Source organism: Dermacentor albipictus, chromosome 5 (genome assembly GCF_038994185.2).
Source record: "Dermacentor albipictus isolate Rhodes 1998 colony chromosome 5, USDA_Dalb.pri_finalv2, whole genome shotgun sequence".
Lineage (NCBI taxonomy): Eukaryota > Metazoa > Arthropoda > Arachnida > Ixodida > Ixodidae > Dermacentor > Dermacentor albipictus.
Window position 1 is genome coordinate 126,583,536 of NC_091825.1, and position 24,220 is coordinate 126,607,755.

General features: G+C 45.7%; 1 protein-coding gene and 1 long non-coding RNA gene across 2 annotated transcripts in view; one reads left to right on the top strand and one right to left on the bottom strand.

Moving 5' to 3' along the window:
- Positions 1-24,220, top strand: part of LOC135913943 (SEC14-like protein 2) — a 55,410-nt gene that overhangs the window by 21,178 nt on the left and 10,012 nt on the right. The window contains exons 2-8 of the mRNA XM_065446642.2: positions 5,301-5,370; positions 9,404-9,447; positions 18,370-18,432; positions 18,916-19,009; positions 20,593-20,687; positions 22,540-22,618; positions 23,497-23,577. Of these exons, the coding sequence (XP_065302714.1) occupies positions 5,301-5,370; positions 9,404-9,447; positions 18,370-18,432; positions 18,916-19,009; positions 20,593-20,687; positions 22,540-22,618; positions 23,497-23,577 (526 nt within the window). The remainder of the gene's footprint in view (positions 1-5,300; positions 5,371-9,403; positions 9,448-18,369; positions 18,433-18,915; positions 19,010-20,592; positions 20,688-22,539; positions 22,619-23,496; positions 23,578-24,220) is intronic.
- Positions 16,546-17,930, bottom strand: LOC135913944 (uncharacterized). The gene is made up of 2 exons (XR_010568171.1): positions 17,364-17,930; positions 16,546-16,746 (listed from the first exon to the last, which is right to left on the bottom strand). It is a non-coding gene; the product is annotated as an uncharacterized lncRNA (long non-coding RNA).

The following is a 24,220-nucleotide window of genomic DNA, read 5'->3' on the forward strand; positions in this document are numbered from 1 at the left end:
ATTAACGCTGCAAAAGGCTTGTTAACAGCACCACGAGGATGAAAGGAAGACCTAGCCCAACACACACGCAAAAAAAGACACGAACAGGGGGCAAACTTTCAACTGATTTATCTCTGTTTAATGTTTAATATAAACGAAATTCTTAAGTACCTCGCAGAAGTTCACTTCTCAAAGAGTGTATTTTATACTCTGAGCCACCAGGCTAAAAATCACATGCGAGAAGTTTGAGCTATTAAGACCGGCCCGAAGCCTCGCCGCTCTTTTGAAGGCAAAGAGCTCTTCACTGGCGGGTTCGTAGCAAAATCTTGTTACTGATAATAATCGAAATATATGGACGTCACCCACGCACATGTGTTATTTATTAAACGTATCATTATTTACATATACCGGAGTCCTAATTTAGGGCTATAGCAGGTGTGGGAAACGTTAGACGATATCAGTAAAAGGCAACAACGCAAGTACAAGGAAATAGTTGAACCAAGTGTCATCGAAAGGCAAACACATGCAAATATAATTTTTATGAACTCATTACATTTTATCAGGGCCCCTTAAACTTCTAACCTTTAAAGCATCTTGATGTCCGCATACGGCATTCAAAACAGAGAGCACCAATCCTTAACATGCATACGCGACTCATTTTTAAAACACCACAACATGGGCGAACAGTAATGGCGAAATGTGTCCTTGCGCGATTAAAGCCCATCAATCCTCATCTGACAGAAACCGCCTAGCAAATTTCCTCACATGCGCAGTCAAGCAAGAAACATTCACTAGGCTAAGAACAAAAACAGGAAAACGAAAGACAGCACATAATACGAAACATGGCCGACAATATTTTCTTCACTGAAACATGTCTCGCAAAAAACTTCGCCTCGCGGTTAAGGAAAGGAATAGTACCTGTGACGCATTTCGTTCTTTCGATTTTTTTTTTCTTTAGAAGCGAGGAGGTATTTTCCAGTGGCGTTTCACAGTGACGCATTCATGTCGACTATGTCTCGAGTTGTTTTTCCTGTATTTTCCCACATGTTTGTTCTATTCATAGCGTGCTTCTTGCCTCACTACGTGTGTAGGGAAATTTGCTTACATGGACGGTTTCTGACTGATATGATGCTGTTGAAAGCTTGTGCCCATCCATGTCTCTCCCTTCGTTCGTCCTTGTCTATGTTTCGCTGCATCTTCCCATCCGCATAACTTTAGCGCAGCGACAACGTTTATTGGATAGTACCATGCTGAACGCGTGCGAGATTGAGTGCTTTCCCGCTGAGTCCCACTGTTTATTGCCGCAGAGCGGCAGCTGCGGGAAGTTTGTCTGACAGTCTTCAAGGCATCGTAAGCAGCACAAGCGTAGATAAGCAGGGAAAGATGAACGAGCAGCATGCTTGTTTTATGGTGTACGTCACACGTGCAAGAGTTGACGGCAGTTTTCAGTCTTCCATGTTGGCCATTAACGACGAGAGAATACCGTTATCGCCGTTGACAAAGGTATGAATTAACTGTAAGGGGTATGTTCACAAGAAATGACGCAATACAGAAAAAAAAACTTTTTCCCCTGTCGTTGTTTCTGTACAATCTGCTGATCAGAAGACACCGCAGCCAACTTGCGCAGTTTGGCAAAGGAAAGCTTACCTGGCCGAATTCGCAAAGTGTTTAAGAGGAAGCTTTAGCTCGGGTGCTCTTATCTAAGTACATGTAAAAGGTGAATTCGTTTTTCTCAGAAACCGCTGCACCAGATTTAGCAATGTTTGTTGCATTTAAAAGAAAAACTTAAAATCTAATGACTGTTGTTTTCGAATATTTACTTTATGTCGTGAATGCTTTATTAAAAATTGTCAAAAATCCTAACTTTTCAAAGGACGAAACTATCGATATACAACACCGTTATTCAGCAATGAAAAATGATATCCCAACTCTGTGAATTACATCTAATCGTACATCTAAAGCGGACAAAATTGATATGTTACACATAAACCTAAAAAAAAATTAGTAATGTGTAAATACAGATTTTGCAGAACCCTTGTACACAACGTAACAAATTATGTAATATATAAATTGACATGTCAAATTTGTCCGCTTTGAATGAACTAATGGACGCCGTTTACAGAACCGCGATATCTGTTCTTGATGCAGAGCTATTGATCGGTAAACTTAGTGCTTTCAGTTTATTCAAGCCTTCAAGTTTTTAAAAATTTTTGTAACAAAATTCAGGCCCTAAATCGAAATTCTGCTTTCAACAGTCACTAGAATTTAATTTTCTCTCTCAAATACATCGAATTTCATTAAACTCTGTCTGCAGGTTATCTCAGAAAAGCGTTCTCGCGTTCAAGAGCACGCAACGGTGCGGAAACTATGGAAATGGTGCCGCCATAGAGGTCCCAGTACGCGCGCTTTGAAGCGCAGTCGTTCTTGATCTGCAACGCTTCCTGCGAAATAATTACGTCCTACATTCCAACTACTATTTGTGGACGAAAGTTTACGTCCAGTCAGAGAATACTTACGCATATTTCTGCTTCTAGTGAGCGACGTACTATGTCTTGGTTGCGGTGCAAGTGATGCGCTATGGCTGCCGGACTCATAAACGTATTACTCAGGTCGCATGGCGGTAAACAGATTTTGTTCTCCGACGGATTTCATCTAATAAATACGTCATATTTTGTGGCGTTAATGGACGAGACGTAATTTTGCTTCTAATTACGCGGCGCGTACTGAATGTCTTTCTTTTTGTATGTGACTAACTATTTTTCTGGCTGTGAACGCTAAAAGTGAGAGAAGTATCTCTAGCCTTCGTAGCGTTGACTCTTATGTATAAACGGAGTATAATAAGGTACCCTTCCACAACTCACACACAAAAAAAGAAAAAATATATATATATACATATTCCTGTCGTATAGGAGGCTTGATAAGTGAGCAGAGAGAGAGATAGAGAGAGAGAGAGAGAAATAGAAGACAGGAAAGGCAGGGAGGTTAACTAGACGCACGTTCGGTTTGCTACTCTTCTCTAGGGGAAGGGGGTGTGGGGACGAAGAGAGAGAGAGAAAACGCAGTATCGCGCGCAAAGACGGAAGTACAAAAGGACAGGTGGCGACGCCACCTTCTAGTTACCGCACCAAGTCACCTTGACGACGTGGATTTTGAGGCAGTCTGATCGTGGGTAGTTATTTTATCGCTTAAGATTGACTGCATTGCGTTCTAAAGGACAGAGACGGAACCTAGAGCGTTTCAAGAACTTAATGCTCAGCCACATTGACCAAAATAGGAAAGCTTACTGTGAAATCTGTCAAGGGACATTGACGAACAAATTCCCTGGGATTGAACTTTGAGGCTCATTCTTCTCTAATAAATAACCTATTAGCGCGAAATTATAACACGCAGCTTTTAATGAATACCTTATTCGTTTAAACAGATTTAGTGTTCCTCGTTAGTGTCTCTTTAATGCATGGGAGTGACCTCAAGCCGGCAGCTTCATGCACGTCCTGCTTATTGGGGAAAACGTGGTGGAAAAATACTAGGTGTCTCCAGAACTCTTGAATCATACCAGTTGTGGAGATTTCCGCAGGCCAAATCGTGGAGTACTTATCCTATGTTTCAAAAGCCAGACACGCTGATTGGCGAAAGGCGCAGGTTATGCTAATTGTTACGTTCCCTTTGAACAATAAAACTAACGATCGATACTCTTTATACAAATGGCAAAAATAAGATCTCGGCAACGCCCGTTTTTTTTTTTTTCTCAATCAGATTGCTCTTTTCAACCACTTTTTACCAGGCGATTGGGTTTCATCTTGTTGCTCATTGGTGGTACATAAGTCGATTAACACTCTATAGAAAGATAACCCAGCATGTCCATAGTTTGAAGCTGAACTCACTGGGATCGAATATATCCATCGAGAATATATCGAGCGCTTCATCGAGTTCATCGATAATATATTGAGCGCTCTCACCTCTACAAGCACTTCATTTAGGATAAAATGCTTTTTAGTATGTTAGAAACAACTTTTGTGCGTGCATACATTGTCAGCACTCCACTTGTTCTTGCTTAACCCGTTGCCGATGCCGAGACATCAGCCAACTCAACAAGATTATCATTTGTGCAATATTCACTCAAGTCCTCAGCACCCACTGAAGCCCCCTGTTGGAACAAGAGTGGCCCGAATGCGGCAAAGCGCCGCAGCTTAACATCGGCAAGACACTTCGGCCAACGGCCAACATTTCTCTTGCGTGTATCGTGTCTACAGCGCACATCCGCGTATTGAACAACGTGTATATAGTGGCTCATTGTACCATAACATATTCACCCGCCACCTACCTTTCCCCGTATTTCCCTTTCCCCAGTGAGGAGTAGCAGGCTAGAGACACGCTCTCCAGGCCGGCCTCTCCTCCTTTCTCTTTATTAAAATGTACTCCTCTTCCTCCCTTTCACGTTGAAATCACGCCGATTATTCGATTCTCACACTTCTTAACGCTTGGTTTATGTTTATTTTGATGCCTTCATTTATCGAAAGGTATGATGAAGCGTCTCCACTCCATAGTCCCCCCACTCCCCTCCGCTGTTTGATTTCCGCCTTTATGAGACGAATTACGCGTACGTCTGGAGGTGGAACCAGGTAAAGTGCCTTCAAAGCTAAAATATCAGTAATTATTAAAAGCTTTACGCTAGTTATGAAAATAGTGCTCGCATAAATTGTTAACGCGCTCTATAGAGGGCGCGATTTTCGCAAACGAATCTTGTCGGCAAATGCACAATAAAAAAAAAAACATGACTTTCTTCATCGCGCAATTTATCACAGTTGCTCTCCCGAAATGAAAAACTGGGCATTCAAGATAATGTACCAATACGTGAGAGATATGAAGGTATCCGTAGAACAATAGACGCATGAGGTCTCTACCCGTTGCACTGGCTCATTGGCTGTGGCATTTTTCGGCTGAGCACGTGGTCATCGTTTCAATAGCTGCGGCTGCGGCAGGCGAATTACTATGCGGGAAGATTGAAAATGCTCGTGTGTCTGACTAGGCGAGAACGCCCCCAGGTGGTCAAATTTAATCTGAAGCACCCCCCCCCCCTCCCAAAGTGACGTCTCTTACAGCCAGGCTGCGGATTTAATGTATCATCCGGTCTGCGGCTCTCTCGCTTATTTTTGGTCAACCATTCGCTGAACATGGCTGTAATAACGAATGCTATTAATCAAGGACTGCCAACTCTAGTTACCTCGCAGAGGAAACGTGATTGATGAAACTAGTTTAAAAAATTTTAATTTCAAAGGATCGAGCGATTGAACGGACTGAGCGTTCTTGTTTCCCTCCTGCAGTTCCGGAAAAGAGTGTCCGATGTCACCAAGCCGGAACACACCGACCACTTCCTGCTCAGGTGGCTGCGAGGTGAGTGTCTACATCAGCAGGAGACCGAACGATACACGAGTCACTCACCCGAGAGCCCGTCGCTCATTGCGACGGGCTCACTCACGGCGAGGTTATTAAGAGCGCTTGACACGTGCAATGACTTGCAGCACACGACGACCGCACAAAGAGAGAGACACACGTATACGCTGTGTGTCTCGTGCGCTGCAAATTATTCACCCCGAACCAACCAGGCCGACAGTATATTGAAAGCATATTTAGCGCCAGCAAACAAGGACGGAAGGGAGACGACAACACAATGCGCTAATATTTGTTAACTTGACACTTACAGCAGCTCGCCCAACATCTACTATTTCTGTGTGCGCCTGGAGCTCAGTAATATTAGAGTTTTTAGCTCCGGCTTCCTTAAACGTAGATGTAGTCCGAGGTTGCCGCCGTGTCAGATAAATACCATATTAAATAGCGTTAAGGGCAGCGGTGTCCTTAAAGGACTAAATCAACTTTTAGAATGTGGAGAAACCGATCATGGTGCATGGTAAACAGAATGGAACGCACGAAGTATTGAGCCCGTTTATTCTGTTATTCATGTACCATGCGCTGTTTGTTTAGGGACCCTATATCACGGCAACACTCTTCCACTAGTATGTGATTGTCTAGTATGTGATTGTCAAGCATATTGCAGATTGTCTCTAGTATGTGATGGTCAAGCAAGTGGTGAATGTAATTGAAGCTAAGAGTGTTGCCACAGGCTAGCATACTGTTCGATAATAAATATCGGTAAATACGTACACGACGGATGTGAACCAGCACACATATTCGCAACCAATTGCATGGCCTCACAAACGAAAGAAAGAACTCGGCAACGGCCAGAAATTACAAGCACAGACGGTAACAGTTTAGTTGAGCGTGGCGACCTCATGGCGTGTCATCTAAGTTTCCAGGTAAATGTAATTCTTAATTAGGCACTTCTCACCAACTATTTCTTTTGCCAAGCCGTGCATACATCGAAAGGGCGTAGTAACTACTTGTCTTGACAAAATCTTTATAACAGCGTGCGCCTGGGCTGACATCAAAACAGTGAAAAACGAGCCAAGTACACGTGGCAGGGTGGCCAGCAGTTTAGAAATCCCTCCTATGTAGAGACTGAAAACGGCAGAGCTAAGGCACTAAACATAACTTCGGTATACCTGACCGTGTTTACCAGTCAGAAGTAAGGTTCTAAGTGCGTGCATAGAAGTGACCTGCAGGAGCGGTAATAACTTCGTGACTAGCGTCATTCAGTGCGTGCAAAAAAAAAAGCCACGTAAGCTTCCCAGATAACCATGGTTAGTGATTTACTATGCGGGTAGACAAGAAATGCGCTTGCGACGAAGGTGTCCCCACGTGTCGACAAAGATACACGAGAAAGACATAAGGAAAGGCCGAAGCACACGAGGAGCAGATAAAATCGATGTCCACACCTAAAGGTTGTATTTCTTCTCTTCGGCTAAGGATGGCCAGAGAAAGCGTAGCAAACAACGTGGCCAACACTGTTCGTAGCTGCGCGATAGCTGCGATGTCGGCGGCCCTGTTACACTGTACGAACAGACTCGGGAAAACCGGTTGTCCAGAGGCGCCGAGTACTTGTGGATTACCATATCGGCAGTGAAGGGCATTCTGAATTCAGCACGTGCATTCAAGAGGGCGCTTACTACAGAGCCAGCACAAGAACCAGATTATTATTATTATTATTATTATTATTATTATTATTATTATTATTATTATTATTATTATTATTATTATTATTATTATTATTATTAGTCATGTACTCCCATATGAACACCACACAGAAAAAGAAAAGCGGGCTAGCAATTGTCTCCTGAAAGGACATCACGCCCACCGCTTGAAGAGGAGAGAAAACGAAAGAAAGAGAACACAAAAAATTGAATATAACTCAATCGTGTAATTATGCCTCACGCTATGAATTTTGTGTACTCCTTCTCTAAGAAAAAAAAAACAACGAGGTAAGGAAGTCAGACGCAAGAAGAAATAAAATAATAGCAATTAAAGACAGAGAGCGCGACGGAAAATGTATGCCAAGAAAGTGACGTGGTCGCACGTGCGGCACGATGATCTCATTCGTTCTTGTTGCCGATGCTGTCACACGGGACAGCATTGTTCGGGGTGCCTACGCGGATGTGCAGTTGGAGAGGACATTTAGCAATACCTATGTTGGCCAACCCGTTGGTCACCTACTGGGAAACACATTCTTGCAGTGTGAAAGGGCCATAAGCTGTGATCAGTGATACCGCTTAAAAAAAAAAGGAGATGGACTCTTGAAAGAGCGAAATAAAGAAAGAAAACTCACAGCAGATGAAATACTTTTGGAGGGTACTTGAGTGAAGGTACCATGTGAAACAACGTAGAATCGGGCTTGAAGAATGCGTCATGGAGACATCTGGCGGGCGCGAATACTAACTAAGTGGATAGATACCAGGAGACGAAGCGGAGAATAAGCAAAAGTCAAGGTGGAAGAATGATATAGGAAAGCAAGGGGGCAAAGAATATGCGACGCTGATGTCTACATGAAAAAATGAGAGGTAGCATGTGTTTACAGTCAGATGTGAAATGCGGTGTCAGTGCCTTTGTGATTCGGTCAGGCTGGCTTCGTTCGCTTACTGTTAGAAAGTATGTTGCTGGAGTAGACTTAGTGCTCAAAAGAGAAAAATTCAAGAAAAATTGGAAAGAATTCTTTTAGTAAAAGCACGTGCAGATGTAAGATTTATTTCCATACATGACGCGGTGGCAAGGCGTCCCCTACTTCACCTTGGACTTTCATCACGTGATCGTCTCTGGCGGAGCAGGTTGCTGACATTTAGATTTGGTCGAAGGCAGCCTGGTGCTTTTGCTTTGTCAATGCCTGCAACGGAGATATCGGAATGTATGACAAACCCAATGCTTGAAATTTTGCTGGATGTACCCTGTTTCTTTAGAGCCATTAGCTATATCTTAGCGGGCACTGCCGTTGCAAACCAATTCTGTTGGTCACAATCTGCTTTGAACGTTGTTTTGCCCTGGCACGGTAATAAAGGCAGGACATACCACACAGCTCTATCTCTAAAGCGGAATGTCTCGCCTAAATCGAGACACGTTGTCACTTTGTATTTACCGTGAACATGGCTCACCGTGAACACGATTCAGCTACAAGGCTGCTGTTGCGTAAGCCCGTTAATTAGTGCTACTCATGTAGGAAACATGTAAATATATTACTGTGCAGGAATCTTTTTCAGTTTATGAACAGTTTTGAATTGGTATTGTTAACTCTTTGCAGAAAGTTGGGACGCGAGGAATCGAGGTGTTTACTATGTTTTGGCTGCTGTACTGCATCACGCAATCCCTGTTGATAAGCGTAGAATTTGTCACAGTTCAGTGGGAAGTTCATGTTTACCCAACGGGTTCCACTCGCACTTGTTTCTATTGCTCCCTAGGCGAGCTTGTTCACAGCACCGGATACTCTGTTCGCTGGAACGTTGCCCTAATAGAGATTAAGTCTCAGCGCACAGGAGTCTTTAGTAGCTTAAAGGCGACAGTGTCGTTTGTACTTTTGAGACATTTGACTACATAAGTGTGGAGACATTTGCCATGTATATTGTGTGTACCATGTGTTCCTTACGTCATAGTCTTCCTGTGGAAACGTTGTGTTATTAGTCCTGGTGCTTGTGTGAAAAGATTATTTGATATGTAACCGTGAACCCTGAATGATGTATGACGGAACCACCCAAGAGATAAGGAGTAGCCGGCGCCTTAAATTGCGCGCCAACATCTCCTTATATCATATCAACAAAAAAAAAGCTGCACGTTTTTCAGTGCAATAGTTGCATATCTGCGCGTGTTAGAAAAGATGCGAATCTGACCAGGTCTGTGGGCAGACCAATCTTGTTGTCCTGACAGTTCGGCCGGTTCTCGTGACTTTCATCGTAAAAATTTGTATCAGTCCGGTTAAGATAGGGGCCTTTGGCGACCCTACGTATTGAATGCGATTGCCTGAAAACTGCAAATTTTGTTCTTTTTGCAGCGCGGGAGTTCGATGAAGTCAAGGCGGAGCACATGCTGCGAGAGGTAAGCTATCAATGGACACATTTAGGCTCCTATGCCAGGCGCATGAAGCGAGTGCTCCCTGGTGGTCGAGCTCTCGCGATTATTCAACAAACGACTCGCTGAAACTCGCTAAATGCCAGCATCGAAAGGAAAGCTCACGGGATGCACTTCCGTCTACATACTTCGGACAAGGGCGCCGTCCGGCGTCGCGCGTCCACACCACGTTGCACGCTGACCACGACATTTTCATACGGCTGTGCGTGCGTGCCTGCGTCACGTCACGTCACTTTACGTCACGTCACGTGATGTAGCACGTGCGCGCAAGAGCTCGTGTCAGTTTCCTACGCTACACAAGATGCCGCAATCAAACGTTAACCAGATACCACTACCTCTTGCGTCGTATACTGCTCCTTCCGCCTCTTCTCGCCATTGTCACCTCGACAAGAACCAAACATGGCTTTCGTAATTAAGAAGGAAAAAAAAATAGAGGAAAAGACAGCCGCACGAAAGAATGGGCACTGGTGATTTCCTGCGTACTCGTCTCGTCCTTGGTTTTTGGCGCTTCAGTTATTTTTTTCTTCTTATTAATGAGCCAACGCGCCCAAGAAAAGGCTTTGCTATATCGCCTTCCTCGTAAAATCACGGCGTCGATCGACGTCTCACAGCGCGCATTCTCATGAATTGATCTCTAAATTAGGCCATAGCTTGTGAAATGTGCAGTACATAAAAAAGAGACATAAACGTGGCATAAACGAGATGACAATGAAGACGCTATTACGCATCGCATATAGTGTCATAGCATTTAAATTAGCCACGTACACGAAAGCTGTGCTTTACGCAGATTCCAGCATGTGTTCAGATTTACATAATTTTATTGCAATTATCGGATACCCCCCCAGGCCACCAGCGCACTTATATGTATTTAAAGGCGCGCCAGCAACGCTAGTCGGATGGTACCTACCGCTGCAGATTACCTTCCACAGCCGCGGCGGATGCTCGATCCAGCACCACTGCATTCGAATTTTCTGCGAACTGCTAAGACTTTCTTACTTGCAATGCTCAAGCATTGCGGGGAGAATGCACCCAGTCATTCTGCGTTCCTTGATTGATTTCACTCTAGATTGATTTAGAGGTTTTCATCTGTTATTCCAGAACGCGCTCTGGGCGCCGCGCTGACATGGTTACAAAGTGTAGATACGGAAACGTGTACCGAGTTTTAGGTGTTATAAGTGATCAATGACGCCTAAAAGTTGAATTGCATGATATTTAGGCTGGGCAATTCATTGATTAACTTCCCGGTTGAATAATTTATAGCGTTAGTCTTGAGTTTTCTAGTACTGACTACCGAAGCTGCGCCAGCCAAACGAGCCTATAGTGCGCTTTCGAAATGGTTTCCGAAATGTTTCCGTGCTCAGTTAACGGTGGCCTCCCTTGCATCAGGTTGTACGAGGGCCGTTGCGGTCCTTGCTTGCTGACAGCGTGCTCAGAGTACTTAATCGTCGCAGACGCAGGCTTTATGCGCTTCAGGGAAGTAAGGCAAGGTCGTGCTTGCTCCGCGAACGACATCGAAGCACCGGAGCTTTAGCTTTACGCGACGTCGACGACTCAACAAGAAAAACAGCTCTCCGTTGTAAAATAAAAGATAAACTAATTTTTTCGTATGTGTGCGTGTTGCCACAGTAGAATAATTTCATAAAACAGTCGCCTAGTGTGACTCAATCTTGCGTGATCAATCTAGTGTGAAAAATTCAAGTCTTCTATCAAGTGTTTAACCTGTGGTCATAAAGTTGTTGCGATGGTTTGAGTGACCTGTGTGGCGAAAGTGTCGTTGAGCCGGCACGAGAAACATGAGCGGTGCAGAGATGGGATAACGAAAAAGGATAAATGAAGCGCTGACTACCAATCCAAATATAATGTACAAAAGGCACTATGTAGGTCGTACAGGGGAAAGAGAACAAAAGCACAAAGCAAGAACAAGACAGAACTTATCGTCATCAGATCGCTGACTCGATTTCCTTGTCGTAAGGAGATGGAGACCATGCACTCGCGCAAGTGTCATTACTAATAAGATTCATGTGGACGCAGAACGCTTCAAAAATTTCACGCGCACTGTGGTCACGACAGCGAGTGCCTTATCTGTTAAATTTCTGAGAAAGAGAAGCAAGCTTATCTCGCGCGACAAGACCAACCCCTACTACGGCTTTTTGTTCTGTTCTGCTCCGTTTCGCTTCTATTCTGAAAAAGAAAGGCTTCTGGACACCATGACAAGATTTCCTCGTGAAAATGCCGAGCAGTTAACTTTACCGAAAGGACATTAAACTGAGCCCAAGGACGCGTCGCGCATTTTACCGACATTCCTGCGTGAGACCGAACTCGTTCGGTCTGGTGACCATGGTGAGAAACCATGGTCACCAGGCGGTCACCATGGTCACCAGACGGTCACCATGGTCACCAGGTCACCATGGTCACCATGAGACCATGGTGAGAAATAAATGACGCGGAAAGAGATGCTCAGGTGGGGCGATTGCCCTCTTGACCTGCCGGCAATGATTGTCGGGCTAGCCCCGCCTGTAGCTAGGTCACCACCACTTGAGAATCAAAGATCGCGCGTGTATTGTGGTGAAAACAGTACGCAAGAGTCGTCCGCGTGCTGGATCCTGCAATAATACTAGGTTTTACAGTTTTTGAATGTGCCGAATTGTGTGGGAGCAGGCTAATTTTTTTGAACGAGGATAGTTTATCGCCAACACACGTGGTGTGCTGAAAAAAAAAAACTAGTTCAAGGTTCAACTACGGTGTCTCGTTGTTTTCCGTTGTCAATTCTATGTTCTTCATTTAAGACTGCAACACGTAAAAAGAATCTGGGCTGCGTAATGCTGAGCGTCAAACAGGTCACATGTATAACAAAGCACTAAAAAAGTGAACACACCTGAGCCACTTAATGACGCCTTTCTGACAATGGTTCCGTAATGTTCCTGTCACATCTATCTAACAACAGGTTACTGAGGATTGAAGGTTAACAAAAGGCGTTACGCACTCCGTCTTTCTTCATAAAGAATTTAAATCACTGAAGCTGACAAATGTCGAATATGAATATAAGAGTTAGAAGTTCTAAAAAAAAATTTGCTATCGTCTATGCCGCAGATGCTACACATATACCATCGTATTAGCATATAATATCAGGATTACCTTTACCATAGACAAAATGCCGTAATCTTAGGCTCGGGGGGCGTGCTGTCGTGCACGACATTTACATTGATTCTTCGTTTGAACGTCTCGTCTGTCAACTACATCACCATCTCAATACCTAACCGCTATACTACTTGAAGGGAGTATCTTTGTATTTAGTAAGGTATGTATACCTATTTTTTAACAATGCCAGTAATTTTCTTGCCACTTCTTTTTCTTCTTTCCTGTACTGAACCAAATGCAGTATGCATAAATAAATGAATCGTATAACAAACGAAGGAAAAGGACAGCGAGTTCTCGCATCCTTCGGGAGTATTGGAGGTCTCTTCGCTGGCTCATGGTCTCGCTCGAATGCAGAATCAGTGGTGCTGCAATGCCGCCTGCATGAGAGCCGTCAATTAGAACAGCCAGACACGACTGCGCTCTCTTCCTTTTCTTCTCTGAGTCAATTAATTTGTTTAAATAAATAAAGAATTACTATTACTACTGCAGCCGGCCTCCATCACGTCGTAGAAGACGTCGCAGGTGAAACGCGCTTGCATTCAGCACTTGTACGCTCGTCAGTGGGAAAAAAATTCGAACGTCCTCCACACATTTGCGGTGCCGAGTCTTTTCTGTCACGGCGGTAGAGACGCGATGCATTCCGAGTTCGTCCTCAAGGCCAGGTGTGCCCTGCCTCTGGATCTACCCGCATGCACCTGTATACGGAGTCGATTAACGTATTCTGCGCCCCATCGTGCTGCTCATAGACGAACTTGCGAACGCCGATGCTTGCACGATACAGCCACTGAGAATATTATGAGAAATCGCCGAGCTCACCTTGCCGGATTCATGCCTTGCGCGCATTTGTGCGGCAATCGAAAAAGGCATGAGTTATTATCAAGCGCGCGTATCCGCCGGATAAATTTAGCCGACTCACACATACCGATTACCGTTTTGCAGGAGTTGTCGCTTGATATTGAGAAGCTGTTAAGTGCGATGAAAGAAAGGCAGAAAATAAAACAAAGGCGTGCATCGCCCAAGACTCGCATGCGCGTTAGAAACATGTTTTTAACCACATCAATTCGTCTTGTATATGTCTCGGTGTAACAGCGTACGCGCTTTGAGAACAGCGCGAAAATTAATGTCAATTAAGGCTGAAATATAAATTTTCAATTTAGAAAAGTCAAAGCCCACTGATTTAGGCATTTATAAACGCACGGCGAGACCCTGCAACTTTCCATTTTTGGACATTGGAGCTTGGAATGCAAGCATTGCACCTAGAAACAGATCAATTAAAGACGTCAATTTCAAAGGTCTCAACTCGAGAATCTCGCGTCTCAAAACAAGTGGCATTGTAAAATCGCCCAACGGCGGATGACTAAAGGAAACGAAACGGTGGTACGCGTATGCGGACAAGTACGCAGGAAAGAAGGATTTACTGGTGGAGCAGTGTCTTTCTCGTTTGCTATTTCATATTTCTTTCTAAAGTGACCTACCTACGCACATTCCTTCTTTTAAGGAATCGAAATAACGCCGCAAGTGGAACTAAGAGCAACGGCTATGAACTACTATGGTTGATCCTATCATGGCTTTCAAGAGTCACCAGATATACTAAATCTTGTGAAATGAGACGTCTTAATCTGGTATATACGTGGCGCATATCTGATGGGAAGTACATAGATGATCTCATCTACCATGCGCTAACCTTGCTGCTACCGGATTCCTGGTATCCTTACATCGAATCTATTGTCGTCCATCTCCAGGCTTCCGACGTAACCATTACGTCTAGCAGCTATGACTCAGGGGTTGTGGTGGTCACCTGCTGAGCACGAAGTCGTCGGTTAGATCCCCGGTTGCTTTCGGATTGGGGCGGACTATAAGAGCAGTCTAGCACTAAAATTTTAGTGGATCGTAAATAACGAAAGTTACTGAAGAGCGAACTTCGTGACGTACGCAATGGAAATTAAACAACCTGCAAAATGGTATGCAGAAGCGTCCGTGTTCCGTGCACTGACTGCACGTTAACGAACCACCAGGTGGCCGAAATTATTCCGGAGTCCCCTGCTACGGCGTACCTGATAATCACATCGTGGTTTAGGACGTAAAACACGAAAATATAATCTGATCTTATCTGCCTCATAATTAAAGTAGGCAGAAGCGCAGAAAGTTCAGTGAATTATAAATGGCACGAGCTAAAAAATGGCTGTTTCGCCCGAAGAGAGAGGGAGAGTGATTGCGGAGAGCGCTCTTTAGGGAGCACGGCTCAGCGGCTAACACTGAGGACGATTCATTGAAAGCGATAGCAAGGTTTAGCGTTTCGCTGAACCTGCTCGGACAGAGTTCTAGCAATACGCTGGGGCAAACATGTTGGCGGGACGCAACAGGTGAGGCAACTTCTGTTTCGCCGCATGAACAGTGCGCTGGCGGCTACCTTGAGCTTTAATTACAACGCTGGCGTGATGAGTGTCGCCGTCGGCGGTGTTGCAGGGGTTAGCACTTCGGTGGTGCACGAGATGGTAACGAAGGAAAGCCGTCGGCGTTTGTAGTTTAAGCTTCACTGTCTGTTCCACTCAGACCCCTGTGTATGCGCACGTCTGCACAGCGTGGAACGCTTGCGTTTGTGAACACGACGCCCGTCCCAGCAGCGGGAGGAGGAACGGTGCATTGGATCCGCTGTAAAGCCGATTGAGCCAGTATGAGGCGGTGCGTTCACTTGGCTTTGTCGTTTTTTTTTTCTTTTTTTGCGGCAAAATGCAATGCGCGTGCTCTCGCGTATCTGGATACCTACAAGCCATACACGTGCAAGCAGCGCATCGATCATGAGAGCGCGACGGCGAAAACGCGCCTCGAGTATCCGTATATAACTGCTATCACATCAAACCAGTACGAGAGGTCCTGGTGTGGTCCAACATAGGCAGGAGCACGGAGTGAGTACGTAGCGTATGGAGTCACAAAGGTAGCTGGAATGGCGCGTGAGGTGCCGTTATCAAGCGAGACGTATACAGGTGCGCAGATGAGAATGATGCACACTTGAGATACCACACGCACTTGGACACAAAATAACGTCCGATGTTGTTGTGTTTCATTGTGATCCCAGTGCAAACGATATAGCCAGTGCTTAGAAGGGTCATATTTGGCCATCGGGGTTGTTATCGAGGATGCTTACAGCTTCGACCGAAACGAGCGCGTGCAACGTGCTCGGTGATGGTTGCGGCCTTTCCTCGCCGCGGGCTCCCAATGCCGTCTCTGAAGTGTCGACTGCGTTAATCGCGCTACTGCCCCGAAGGTATCGGGTTGCGTAAGAACAGCCTACTGCGAGTGCGTAATCGGGAGGGGCTGCAGGCAGGCTCTCGCGTCGAGGCGCCCTTGACACCATCTGCGTGCCTGCCGTCTCGATCGGTTTCTTTAGTGTCCCCCGGCAAGGTGAAGCAAAGAACCAGCCTCTCCCGGTTTGCCGATAGCGTCGGGCGTTGTTGCTTGCTAAGCCCCGGCGGAAACCAGGGCCCGCTTGCACAAACGCCAGCCTCTAAGTCTAGACTTAAATCTGAATCTTGCCTTATTCTAATCTAAAATAAGACTAGACTTTCCGGCCATCATGTTTCGCTTGCACGAACCGACGAGACTGAACTATAGTCCGGACTTATTGAAGACGGTAGGTACTTTTAGTACCTAGGTGGGAAATTTCGCCGTCGACAGGGAATGAGATGGGGAATGGGCCGGAAGTTCGTTGCGGCGGCGACAGGCGTTCGCGCTGTCCAATAGTTGACCGCGATTCGATGTCAACATCCGGCCGCACTCCCGCGCTTGTCACCCCTGCGGAAGCAGCCGAACCAGCTGCAAACGTTGACGGTACGCGCGTGTTTTCAAGCATGTCTTCGCAACCGCCCGCCAAGCGACTCAAGAGCCATCACTGGAGCGAAGATGAAAAAATAGATTTGGTCCATATCATAAACGAGAAAACCACTGCTTTATTTAGTAAGTTCAGCGTTTATGGAGTGATAAAAGTGGCGGTTGACGTAGGCTTCTTCATGCTCTCCAGGAGCCTGTATCCGCACATGCGTGCCGTCAATTGCACCCACGACGCGCGGAAAGCCAGCGACAGCGTAGAAGCAGCCTTGGGCTTCCCGCACCCCTCTAGGCGACGGCCAACTGGAAAGAAAACGAGGGTGGTCACCTTTAGATTCACGCCGATGTCATGCGCGGTCTTGCACACAATGACACACGCACATATTCAGGGAAGCACACGTATATAGTGTTAAGCTCGTGCTGACCATCACACAGCTACGCACGACGTCGGCTTGAAAGAACAAAATGACGAACTGCTCACTTGAGGCTGGAAACGTTATTCACGGAGAGCGACACCTTCGCGGTACGTGCAATCAGTTAGCTTCGTTGCAGTCGAATAGGTGCAAACATTCGAGACATCGTCAGCTGATGTTCTGGCAGCGCAGCTTGTTCAAATTTAATGTTCGACGAAGCGGGAACGCGGCCACACGTTACATCACATTAGCGAGATCAACAGAGCCTAGTTCCACAGATGATTCGACGTACTGCATGCCGGACGCGGCCAACGCGCTCCGACGCGCCCGGCGTCTAACGCTCGCCCTCTACGCACGTAGGCATTTCGCAGCACTAAATTCCTAACGCGACACGCGCTCCTACGTTCTGCAAAGCACTTGCGTGCGGCGTATTTATCGTTATGACGCAGTACTAAAGCTGTCTACTAAAACAGGCAGTAGAAAATAAAAGGTTGGAGAGAGGCTTACCTGATGAGGCAACCCGGCGTACCGTGCGGCTTGCGGTCGATTCGTGGGCGCCGATCACATCTCCGGCAGTAATCAAGGAGCATCCGGAGGCAAAAAATTTCAGTGCCAGCATCACCTGCAGCTCGGCACTCAAAGCACCACTCCGACACATCGGGTGCTCGATCTCGGAGCGAAGGAACTCGACAAGAAATACTATGCCGTCCCGCCCGAAGCGTACGCGCCGCTGCAGCTCCTCCTCGCTGAAGGCGTCCAGCGGATTTGTCCTGTCGCGAAACACGCGTTCGCGGCGCAGCAAGTGCTCGGCGAGCATCTCGAGGCGGGCGAACCGCAGGGCAGCCATGTTGGAAAATACTGAATAAGTTTTGGATAAGCCAGCTCGGAGCAGGCTAGATTCCGGTCTCATTTCAATCTTAATTTGGTGTCTTGTTTCAGTCTAGTCTCTTTCGTGCAAGCGACTTATCGGCTAGGGAAGATTAAGCCTCCAATAAGATTCGAATGAGCCTAAAGATCAGCAGGTTGTTTAGTTTGCAAACAGAAACCGGTTACGCGAAAACTACGCTTAAAGAGAAGATTAAGAAATCAAAAGGAGACCAAGAGTTGGACGATCGATAGGATACTCGCATAATTACCGCACAGAAAGCGGTGGCAAACGGGAGGAAAAGAAACGTTAGTGGTACGTGGATGTCACATTGCCTATCCAGACAATGAATGAATGAATGAATAAATTAATGAATAGTTGAATAAATGAATAGATGAATGAATAAATAGATGAATGAATAAATAGATGAATGAATAAATAGATGAATGAATAAATAGATGAATGAATAAATAGATGAATTAATATATAAATGACTAAATAAACGTGGTTGTTTTTGTACACCTCTTCGTAAGACGTGATACAGTTCCGGTAACAACTTACGAATATATGTGTGCGTGCGTGTGTGCGAGCACGCCCTAGTGATTTACACGCTGCCAAAGCTCGGCTACCTATTTTCGATCTACACAGAGCATGGCCTGGAGGAAGAAAGTGGGTGCCGACACCATCGTCGCCGACTACCAGCCTTCAGAGGTGAGTAGCACGCGTGCGTGGTCGCACTGCCAAGAACACCACACACGTTACCACGAAATAAATGTCTGATTTTGCTTGGCTGCAGTTCTACTTCTGTGGTAACGAACTAAGCAAACACAGCTCATCCGAAAAACGAAGCGAATAATTATCCAATTCATAACCGCCATGGTTGTTCAGTGGCTATGGTGTTGGGCTGCTGAGCACGAGGTCGCGGGATCGAATCCCGGCCATGGCGGCCGCATATCGATGGGGGCGAAATGCGAGAACACCCGTGTGCTTAGATTTAGGTGCACATTAAAGAACCCCAGGTGGTCGAAATTTCCGGAGTCCTACACTACGGCGTGCCTCATAATCAGAAAGTTGTTTTGGCACATAAAACCCCATAATTTCATAATTTCAATTCTCCAATTCGTGTTGAGTGCTGACGCGTTCCTTTCAACTAGTGCGCACCTTAAATACCAAAACGGGTTCTGATTGGCGCAGCTCTTCCTCAAGCACTTCCCGGGCGGCTTCTTGGAATGCTCGCCAGAAGGACATCCCTGCTACCTGCTGCCTATCGGAAGCGTAGACATCAAAGGTTACATTACGTTTTTATAACCTACTGCCTACGTTGCATGCCCGTAATATAGTTCACAGTGTGCTCCACCCACTCTTTTTCTAGAGCTCAAACTAGAACGCAAGGAGGTCGAACTAGATATGTAGTTGACGTCTGTGTTTGTCTTTTACTGCTTACGTCGAGCTGTAGACGTTCAGAGCACAGTAACGACTGGCCTTGCGGCGTCTTAAGATATGTAATAAGCATCAAGCTAATCGAGTTTTGATAGTTGCACCAAAGCTCAAGAGGCAAGCTGCCTCCCCCCCTCCTGCTACTACTCTCTCAGAACAAACCTGCTTTTTACATGAAACTGCTTTTCCGCTTGCTTCTCAATCAACGCGGATCATACTCGACTATATAGTCACTTACGACGTTGTGCAACCAAATAATGCAGCTTACCGGTAAAAAGAAAAAAAGGCCCGGAACCGCAATTTCAAGTTCCCCACATAGACGATACGCTTTGCTTGAATGCATTTGCCTGCTTCAACGAGAAGAGTCGTGTGCTGGATCAGCATGGTTGCAGCACAGATCACCGCTGTGCCTTGCGTGCGATATATCACACTTAAATGTACCATTATGGGCTATTCAGATGACAAAGAAAAGTCCTAATGTCAGCACTGAATATTCATTAGGGACATTCATGCCTTGAGCAACGCATGCCAGCCCTACTTGTGCATCTCGTGCGAGCTTCCTCAGTGACGCTGGTTAACACTTTAATTAGGTTGTATGTTACGTTTTATGGAGTGTTTTATGCATGGTTTTTTTTTGTGACGGGCAATGTCCATGTGAATTCATTTTCGACCATTACCCCCTTGAGTAGCAGGCTACACGAGGCATGTATGTATTCATTAAATAGCTCTCTCTCTCTCTCAGAAGTACATCTACGATGAGATGTGAGGGCAGTGGGCTTATATTACGTCACTCGTTTTATTATCGTTCGCTCGTCTCAAGGTATCTGCTTTTTTCCTGTAGCTTGGGCAAGTTGCGGTCCATTAGCTCCTTAGGAGGAGGTGGACTGCACTGGTCATTTCTACAAATTACGAACACTTCTAGCTGGAGGAAAGCAGCATGTCTTACACTGTGCGGATTAGTGGACGAGTCAAAGCAGTATGCATCTGCATTGTTGTGTTTTCAGTTCTGGCGTTAATTGCGTCTGAGAAAGGTATAGAAGTTGTGTAACGCTCGTGGGGAAATTTCGGAGCCACTTTTGGTCAAGCTCGACCATACATTAATGTTTTGCAACCGTTATACATTACGTACGCTCTGTGGCGGTTGTAATACGAGGCATGCGTGCCAGTTCTAGTAAGAGTTTGCAGAAATATAACTTATTTTGAGCGCGAGGATAGCACCTAGTAACGTATGCCATTGCTGGTGTGCAGCAGGCAGTTATGTGACTGCTACTTTTTGATCATGACAAATTTTGTGACTGAAGTAAACGTCAGAAAATCCTGTGACGATTGTTCCTGCGCTGGAGGACTCTATCGTTCCTCTATCTTTACTCAGTTTACATTTCTTATTTTCAACAATCGACTAATTACTAATACTTCTACCACTGCGGCTTGCAGGCTTTCTGGAGTTGGTCCCGGCGGAGGACATCAAACGACACACCCTGTATTTGCTCGAGAATTTGATGGATCGCCTCAAGCGCAGCACGACGCAGGTGAATTCCGCATTCGTCTTCAGGATGGATGATTCGCTTCGTGAAAAAGGATAAAAACTGCACGAGACAAGCACGTTGAACTGCACGTTGTATTAGGACATGCAAACACTGACGAAGAAACGCGCGACGTCCGGGAGTTTGCTTTCCGCTGCGTGCCGTCTGCGTGCGCCAGCACCATGTGTGTCAACAACTGGAACTAATTATTCCAGCTTGCTGACTTCACAGAATCAAGCAAATGGTATAGACAACAGCCTGACGCTATCGCTCATATCCGTGTCAGTTTAGTGTACTTTCTTCACTGCATGAAAGGAGGCAAGCATGAGAAATTATAGCTCAGAGTTACATTAGTAGCTGTTTCTGGTATATGGTTACAGTTTACCTTCTGCCTCCTCAGCATTTAATGTTTTCGGAATCCTGAGCCTTTGTAAAATAACCAAAGTGCGGCTTTCTATAGAACTTCTGTAGCTTGTACAGACGTTCGTCTTCACTAGACGTTACGTTCAAATTTGTCCCGCCAACAGCCCCAGCTACGATGCGTGAATTAATCAAACAGTAAAAAACGGATGGTGTTCTTGTTCATCGGTGTGGCCGAGAGAGACAGGAACTGAGAATAGCAGTCACTGGCGGCAGCTTCGTTGTAATGTTTTGAGCATCGGCTGGGGTCAACGGCTGTGATCTCGTATGTGTTACAGAACTCGTGCTTAGGATGAGAGTTGTGCAGATATAAGACTACGAGAAAAGCACGTGTTTCCGGTGTGCATAATTTTCACCCTCATCATCATCACCAGTATGAATTATCTTCTCCTCCATTTCCCATTTAGCCCCTCCTCCTCAAACTTTCCATGCTGAGCAGTAAGCGACAGCTTGGCGCCCCATGCATGGTAAACCTCCTGGTTTTAATGCGTTAGCCTTAGGAGTGTCAAAGTGGGAAAAAGTGTATGTGTGCGAAGTGGGGAAAGCCGGTCACGTTGTAGATGTAGAGGGGGGATGGAAGGGCCTAGAAGAGCGTGTATATATATAGAAACTGACCGTCGTCTGCTTCAGACCACCGTCAGCTGCACTTCGCTACTTGAAGAGGAAGGAGGTGTGTCGAATGAGCTCTTGAACATCACTTTGTAGTGTGGTCAACGCGGTTTAAACCATGGATCCGAAACCTCAAAGACGTGCGACGTAATGCTAAGGCATTTGTCTCGCGTTTACTGCTAAATCGCCACTGAAATATTTTTCATGCTATAGTCGCTTTCGCATGAATACGGGTTACACCTCGCTCGTTCACCGCTATGGCTCACTGGCCTTGACACTATGGTGCTGAGCGTGACATGTAGTGCATCCCGGCTACGGATGCCTCATTTTGACATGGTTGGAATGCAAACTCGCTCACGTTTGTAGTCACAAATTCATCTGGGTACCACCACTACAACGTTCCTTATCTTAAGCGTTTGAAGAAAAAATGCTGCAAGTTATTGTAGTGGGTACTGAAAGCAGAACAATTCCGTGACCATGCGATTAGAGGAAAAGAGAAATTTCTTCGCATTGGTCCTCGAATCAAAACGTGAAATGAATACTTTCCTACTCGACCTGCACGTACTGTAGGTGACTTAAACCGTCAGACTGCTTGGCGAAGTCGCGAGAAACTTTTAATTTTTTTTTTTGCAAATCCGTGCCAACAATATAAACTTGGCTGAGCGTCGGCATGAGCAGTGCTAATCGTTATAATGCTCGCCACCTACCTTCCTTCAGACATCGTCAGTGGCTTCGTTTCCTTTTTCTTTAGTTCTTATCTGCAAAACCGTTGCACCGTGCCGGGATCACTACTGACGTTTCTTTCCAACTGTTGTGCGTGGCCTTTCAGAAAAAGAAAGTGATGGAGACTGTCTTCTTCATCGCCGACTTTGAGAACTTCACGCTGCGGCAGATCTACTCGTGGCAAGGTACGGTCATCAACAGTTTACACTGCCAGATTCTTTGATTCGAACAAACAAATGATGGAATGGACAAACGCAAACTGTGATGAAAGAAACGTGACTACACTGTACCCAGTGTGCGTATACGCTAGCGAAAGGTTCAAATGTATTTCTGGTTTTCATGTCCGAGACCCTCACATGTCTACGTAGGTGTGTGCCAGAATAAAACGGCGTGACGATGTGTCTTCGTTTATGCGAGTGAACGTCTGTTACTTAAACACCGAAACTCTGCTCGGCTGCACCTAACAGGTGATGTGTCGTCGTCAACAGAGGGCCGATATGTTATCTATATTTTGATGTCTCATAGCCTGAATATCCTGGCAGGAAGAAAAACAATTCGATTTATAATTTACAACAACTTAGGAGAATTTCAATAACTGTATTGAAGGTTAGATACCTTAATGTTAGAATCTACTACATTTGGTGCCCAACGGTGAGCTTTTGGCACTTTCTACGAAAACATCGAATAAATGTTTAATACGAGAGCACGCTTCTCTAGCCGTATGTCCTCTCGCAGCACGTCATTTGACTTGGAACTCGAATGGTATTGCATCTTATCGCAGCTCGTAAAATGTTGTTGCACTGATTACGACAGCAGTTCGTGCACCTAGACGACCTGAGGTGCGCGAGTCTCCAAAACTCTCGGCCTCATTGAAATCTTTGTGTGCAGAACTAAGTGAACGATGGCGACAAAACGTGTTTCTGTTGGACAACTGCGCACCAAAACAGCCGGTTTTCTTTCGCTCAAGCGTCCCGTTCCCATTTTAGGAGCTCAAAACCACAATGTCGCGGAACTTGCTGACTTAATGCACAGTTGAAACGATCCTGCCTTCCTTGTATTGCAGTCGTCACCTTGCTGACGGACATGCTGAAGGCCTACGAGGACAACTACCCGGAGATTCTCGAAAAAGCTTACGTCATCAACGGTGGGTCCCACACACTTCGGCTCGCTGCGCTCTTGCCGCATACGGTGTATACAGCTAAAGTGCAACAGCTTAGTGGAAGTAGTTTGATGGTGTGCAAGGTATGCAATAAATAAAAGGATAGTGGCCACGCGGCTGAGTTAAACGTGCACTAAAGGAAAATATTCAGTCGAGTTGGATCTGTACATCATTCGTCTAGAGATCTATCATCGTTTTCTGTGTGCCAATATATCACTTTTGTGGGTGGGATAATTGTCGCCGATGGGCTCGCTGTTGCTCCTTGATTTTAGTCGCTCGCATCGTATTGGTTTAGTTTACGTAATCTACAAGTGACCATCCTCTATGCCACTTTCTGCGAATAAGCCAGTGTTGACGTCACGTGAGAGGTACCGTAGACCACAACAGGTGGGGCCACTCCGATTTTCGTCATTTTCTCGCTTACGAAAGCTTTGTTCTCGCTACTAATTACGAATTCGTTATTGCAGAAGCCTAACGTTTCAATCTAGCTCGACTTACTTTCTTCTTTAGTCGATTGGACATGACTCTCAAAAATGCACAGCTTGAAGTGCTTCACTAGGCCATCTAGTCCAGGTATCTTATACGCTGTCACGAACTCCAGCGCATCAGGACTGGAGAAACTGAAAGT